Raw genomic sequence first — 6,701 nt, 5'->3', positions numbered from 1 at the left:
TTTCCTTTACTATACCAGCCCATTAATTCAGAATTCAGTATAAATTTGCTCACATAGATGCAGTAGGTAGTTAATTTGTATTTGCAGGTACGAGCTATTGAATCTTTACATGTTTACAATATTATTAACTCAAAAATCAGAAGAAATTGAAACTGAAGTAATCAGAACAGGGGAAACATGTATTTTTAACTGAAATTTAAATTTATTTCTGATATACACTATATAGGAGATTATTCCAGTGTGTCCATGTTATTTCTGTGTCATCAGGTATTTTGTTGACACTCTGGAGAGCGATGGCAGAGGCCATTATGAAGTGAAAACTGTCTCTGTAGACTAGTGGGCTACAGTGACTTGGTTATCTGTGTGTTCATGCACTTCTTGTGGAATCAGACAGTGTGAAATTGTAGGAAAGTGAATGTTGAGGCTCACCTTAGAGAGTGTGTTTATCAAGGGCCACATAGCAGGAGTGCTGGACTAGAACCTCTGACTGGGAGTCTCTTTAACATTATTATTTATGACTCGAAAAATAAATTCAGGCACAAAACGCTAGAATATGTATCTTACTAGGAGGTGTCTGGCGCTTTATTCTATTACATATTTTTCTATTAGTAAGATGTTTGCACTTCAGGTATGGTGTATATAATCCAGTGATCACTGTGCTGCAGGCTGTACCCAGTGTCCCACATGTCATTTGCAATATTCATTTGCAGTGCTTGCTCTATCAGCCTGGGTGTCATCAACCATGAAATAAAATCAATTGGCTTTTTTTGTCAATATTTGCCTCATTTTACCTTGATTTATTTGTCTTTTGCTTTTCAGTTTCAAATAACATTTTTGAAATCTGCAGATTAGCAAATATCCATGGGGCTACACAACACACCCAACCTGAACTCCAGGACATTAACTAACCAGATAAAAAGCTGTCTAAGTCATCCTTCTCATCTCCAACAGACATAGTATTATGCACACTGGCATCCAGATAGAACAAACTGGTTTCTCATTTGCAGGCTGCAAACAAGCCCCAAGCGGACACAGTGTCAAATAGCCCGCGAGGTTTTAGGATGATGTGAGCACTGAGAATGTTGGAGGAAGTCAGATATTCAAATTCTGTACATTTCTCTGAGTCTTCTATATTCTCATAGAAATGCTGCCTGTATGTTTGACAGGAAATGTGGTCCAAGGGTTTGCAGTGAGGAAGTTCTGAGGCTCCAGTCCACAAGTCCCTACAGCCAGCTCTAATTTGCTTACACATTTCTCCAAGGTTTACTACTCACTCCTTATTTCTATTTATAATATATAAAAAAAATTATTAAAACATTTGGTTTGCCTCCCAGAATTACACTGAGACAAGCGTCAAAACACTCTGTTCCCACCCACCTTGTGTTTTTCCCACACCGGGTTCAACAATGACTTTTCAGTTCTGATTAAACACTTCCATGAGTTTTCTCTCGTTTACAGTATGTACTGTATGTGTATGTTTCTGCAGTACTCCCCAGACTCATTTCCATGCTGCTGCTTTTCTTGCTCTCAGTTTCCTCCTGCTTATTTATTTACATTTGTAAAGATTCCTCAACCCCATAAGTATTTCAAATAGCACCATGGGGACTGATTCTGGCAGTATTATTGTGTGTAAAGTATATTATTTGCTTGAAGAAAAAATAGCAGTCTGTTCATGTCTTTTTTCTTTGTTTCTTTATTTATTAATTTATTGCCAAATTGCAGCATAGTCTCATGTCTGGAAACAGACTGTGAAACAGGACAGGACTTTTCTTGCTCCAAATAGCTGAGTATTTTTAATTTTTTGAAGTGTTGATTGATGACACAGTTATAATAAAAATGGGAGGACTCAACTTACAGAGACACAGAAGAAATTAGGAGGCATTTTGACAGTGCTGGATCTTTTGTGACTCCTTGTTATATCTGCCACTGTGCGTGTTAAACTCCTATATTGTACTTGAGCTATTATCCGTGAATGAATCTTGACTTTTTATTCGCCGGCTGTGCCACCTGCCGGTGCGTCACGGCTGCTCTGACCAATCCTGACGCATTGACTGTCCGTGCGCCCTTGGTGATCCCGCGGGGGCTCCTCACATCGCAGTCCAATCGGTGACAGTGGAAGGTGGCGATCCTCGTTAGCTGTGTACCGTTAGCACCTCAGATGTAACTAGATTGGACTGTCGTGCTGCTGCTGTGCCAAACGCGGACTCGTGACAAGTTTAACTGGATTGCCATTTTCCCATCTATTTATGCTGCTTTTGACCCGCGCATCGCTGAATGTTATGAGGTAGGTGCAAATAAGACAGAAAACGGAAAGTTTTGGACATTTCTCGTAATAGCAAAGTATTTGGTGTCCTACTCCCGAGTCGACATACAGCTGCTTTGTTGTGCCACATTTTTAGCCGCACAATGCTGCACTTTGAAGTTGCAGACAAAGCAGAATAATGTTTATTACTTCTACATGACTCCAAAGCCCATGTATTAGCCCGGATTAAGGATAGTATTGCAAGATCGGATTAGATGCGCTTTTGTTTAAATACAAGTTGGACAAATAGGGACTGCTGCTGTTTCCCGGTGCCCGGCTCAGCATCCCTGCCCAGCCCTCTGCGCTCTGCACTCCTCAGATTCCTCTCCTCCAGTGTGTGGCTTCTTGGGCAAATATGTTGAACATGTTAACTTAATTAAAACGCAGAGAATATTGGGTTTGATTTATTGAATAAATTAAAGTTTAAAAGAAGCAGTGTCACCAAAGGGTGTTGTGTTTAGTGTATCCTCTTCCTCTTGCGGTATGTTTAATAATGTTTTGGCGGTCAGCTATAAAGTACTAGTTACTGCATTGCTGTGGACAGCGGAGATAATTAATTGTGACCTTACATGGATAGTGAAGGGCTTTCATGAATTGGGGTAACTGTTTATTTTTGATGCCCATAGATGGCAGTATGAAGGAATGTTCCCTCTCAGTGACCTGGTGGTACTCTGGCATTGTCCTGGATAATGAGTAAAAGCAGAGAGAATGGCATCTGTGCCATGCTGCAAATATTTTCCTTTTCCTTTCACAGCTGCAGTTATTCATCACAGAAGCCAGAGTGAAAGCTCAACTACACGGTAGCTGTGTGCAGATCGCAATATGTTCTACTATGACTTCAAACCACAGTAGTTTAACATTTTAATATTTTACATAAATCAACGCAAGAACTGTGTTTTTATAGCAATATGTCAGCAAACCCACTGTTAGGGAACAGTGCAGTCAAGTTCTGTGTCATGGTGAATATGCAGTCTGTTAAAGGTGAAGCAGGAATTTGACTTTCCATTGCCTGCTAGGAAGAGATGCAATTGAGGACATTTAGAAAAGAGACACATGAAGGAGATGAGAGAGGAGGGTGAACATTAATAGAGCTTTCATGGCTTGATGTATTGTTTGAACCCTGGTCAATATTGGTTGACTAATATTGTTTCAGGCTTTCTTCTCTTGATAGATGGCTTTGTTGTGCACAGTGCTACTGCCATATTGATCAGCCGTTATGACTTTCCTAAAAGAGCTGTGGGCGGGGGATAGTACCAGCCCCGCTGACAGAAGTGTGGATGGCTCCAAGTAGAATGGAAATGTCTTTGCTTTTACCTTTGCTGCACAGTACCTGTTGTTCTGCGTGGGTGCTGCCTTGGCAGTGTGTGCCCAGATGCTGACGCTTTTGGTTTATTAGTCCTGAGCCTGTAAATATGTACTGACTCTGTTTAAAAACAAAAACAAAAACTGTACACTGTTGAGGAGTGCCATTTGTATGTCACTGCAGTGTGTGGGGTGTTATTCTGCTATACTGACTCTAGAAAGTTATAGTGCAGCTCCCAGCCAAGAGTCTGCCAAAAAAACCCCACGTAAATCCACAACTTGTTGATTTTACACTTACAAATCATATAAATTAATTAGTGAGCTTAGGCATTTTTTTAAACCCTTGCAGAGAGCCAGGCTGTTTTTCCCCATTCACAGTCTTCTTGCTAAGCGAAGCCAAATGACAGTGTTGTCCATGCTCTTATCTGAATTTTGGCAAGAAAAGGAATAAGCTTATTTTCCAACATGTCAGATTGTTTCTTTAAAACAATAAAAATATCAGCCTCCCTTCACCAAATAATTTTCAGTTTTTAATGGTTTGACAGATGTTTTTTTTTTCATTTATAAAGCCATTTTGGATAAAAATACAGTTAAAAAACTAATTTGGATCAAACATCGGAGAAAGTGCATATGTTTCGGTGAAATAGAGCGTTTAGTGCTGTTGTATGATCCAAAAAATAGCATCGAACAGTACAACCCTCGGGCTGTAGCATCTAGTGACTGGCACCACCAGACTACTTTTAGACCAGGCAATCGGAGACAGTGATGGTTATTTTACGGGAGTCAGCTGGCCAAACAGACAGACTAACTTCCCCTTTGGGTTTCATTAGAGCTCGTCTTGATGTTAAAGCCTGTTTAATCCACTTTCACAGTCATGCAGACCACAACAAAGCGAAGCATGGTGGCTATCTTTAGATGGCACATGGGCAGAAACTTTTCCATCTCATTTCAGTTATTAAAACAATAACACAGATTCTCTATAGCTGGCCTTTCCATGCCTCTTTTTTCTGTGCAACCGTTGTGCTGCTGGTAATCTCCAGAGCTGATGCGAGAGGCGATGTCACTATCAGAGGCTGTCAGTCAGTGTCTGCTCAATTAACTTATCCATAAACAGCTGTGTTTATGCAGGCCTGCACTCCTCCTCCCACCATCCCTGGTTTCTCCAGTAAGTAGACATGCTGCCAGAGGGTACAATTACAGTAAAACCTTATGGGGTGAGTGCTTCGCCTCGTCATCTTTGTCTTCATTTTATGGGCAGCTACTGTTGTTGTCTCGTGTTCATAGCGCCTGCTCAGTTTCAGAGACGCAGTGCTGGAAAACACTGACGGGCTTCAGTGGTCCAAATAAGCAACTTTACGTCTTGGGTGTTTTAAAGCAGAAATATATTTACTTGTTATTGGCTTTGCAGGGTTTTTTTTTTTGGTCATCTCAAGGTTATATTACTTGCGGTAATGGATGCAACTGGCAGGCTTTTATAGCTAGGACAACATGTGTTAAACTGACACTCATCATTCACTAACCTTTGCTAGTTGTCACAAGCTGGAACTTCCTCTTAATGGTGAGAGTAAGGTGCTCACTTAAGGACCTTTAACAATGCTGCTCCATGTTTACCTTAGGATATTGTGTACAGTATGTTCAGCACACAGCAGGCCACATGCACAAATCAAGATAATGTTACTGAGTTGTAGTTCAAAGGTCAGGTATTGGGCAGAAAATGAAGGGAGATTTATAGAGGCAGAGTGGAGGTCAGTCTTGTTATATTCAGGAATCTTTTAGGCATATAAACTCTACAGTGGGTAAAAACTTTAATCTGGCAGCCACTAAATGCTGCATAAGCAGCAGTCCACAGTGCTGCCATCCATACCAATATTCCCCTACAGTTTAAAAATGTCTAGCGAGCCGAATGCACTCCACTGCACTAGTAGTTTTTGTTCAGAGTTTTTCTTATCACCTCTTTCATGTTCTTGGTTGCTCTCTGTGTGTGTTCTTCTTCTTCTTTGTTCTGTCTGAATTTTTACTCATCCTTTCATTTTCACATTCTCTCTCTCAGTCCTTATGTGTCACGATGCTTTTCACTCAAACTTTCTCTCTCTTTGCTTCTTTTCTCTTGACAATCTAACTTTTGAGAATTCAGATTCATGTCTATGACTGCTGTCTTTTGCCTGATGCCTGTCTGTTCTTAGCAGATAAATCAATAACAAGTTGCCCTCCAGTATTTTCAGTGGAGGTCCAAACTCCATCCATGGATTCAAGGTTAATGTGAGCTGCATTGAGCACATACTGTATGTATAGATTGAGATAAAGAGGCAAGAGGCAACAGAGAATGACAGAATGCTAGTGAAATATGTATACTGTAAAAAAAAAAAAGCTAAAAAAATAGTTTTAATCTGCTACAGCTCAAGTGCTGGAGAGAACTGATGTAACACACAGGAAGGGAGAAATAATGATGATGATGGAAGTTTGACTCAGCCTTGTCCTGCCTCAAACTCTCAAAATTCTCACCCATGTTTTTGATTGTTCTGGTTATTGTTGATGTTTTTGATGACTTGTTTATTATTCATGTAGTTTCTCACAGTATTGATTACAATAACAGCTGCTTTGTAAATTAAAGTCTAACATGGAGTATTCCTTTCTTTTTGTCGCTGTTGCACGCTGATCCAGCACTGTAGATCTGTGAAACTAATGTACAGTGGGTACGGAAAGTATTCAGACCCCCTTAAATTTTTCACTCTTTGTTATATTGCAGCCATATGCTAAAATCATTTAAGTTCATTTTTTTCCTCATTAATGTACACACAGCACCCCATATTGACAGAAAAACACAGAATGTTTGACATTTTTGCAGATTTATTAAAAAAGAAAAACTGAAATATCACATGGTCATAAGTATTCAGCCCCTTTGCTCAGTATTTAGTAGAAGCACCCTTTTGAGCTAATACAGCCATGAGTCTTTTTGGGAATGATGCAACAAGTTTTCACACCTGCATTTGGGGATCCTCTGCCATTCCTCCTTGCAGATCCTCTCCAGTGCTGTCAGGTTGGATGGTAAACGTTGGTGGACAGCCATTTTCAGGTCTCTCCAGAGATGCTCAATGGG

At 40.2% G+C, this 6,701-nt stretch overlaps 1 protein-coding gene across 1 annotated transcript in view; it reads left to right on the top strand.

Annotated features, from left to right (window-relative positions):
* The first annotated feature begins 2,052 nt into the window (after positions 1-2,052).
* chrm3a (cholinergic receptor, muscarinic 3a) overlaps positions 2,053-6,701 on the top strand; it is a 77,264-nt gene continuing 72,615 nt past the window's right edge. Inside the window, 1 exon segment of the mRNA XM_020598272.1 lies at positions 2,053-2,284. Coding sequence (XP_020453928.1) covers positions 2,247-2,284 — 38 coding nt within the window. The 5' untranslated portion in view covers positions 2,053-2,246.

This window comes from Monopterus albus, unplaced genomic scaffold (genome assembly GCF_001952655.1).
Source record: "Monopterus albus unplaced genomic scaffold, M_albus_1.0 scaffold3.1, whole genome shotgun sequence".
NCBI classification, from domain to species: Eukaryota; Metazoa; Chordata; class Actinopteri; order Synbranchiformes; family Synbranchidae; genus Monopterus; species Monopterus albus.
Note: the sequence above shows the minus strand (reverse complement) of the source record. Positions and strands in the feature narration are given on the sequence as shown.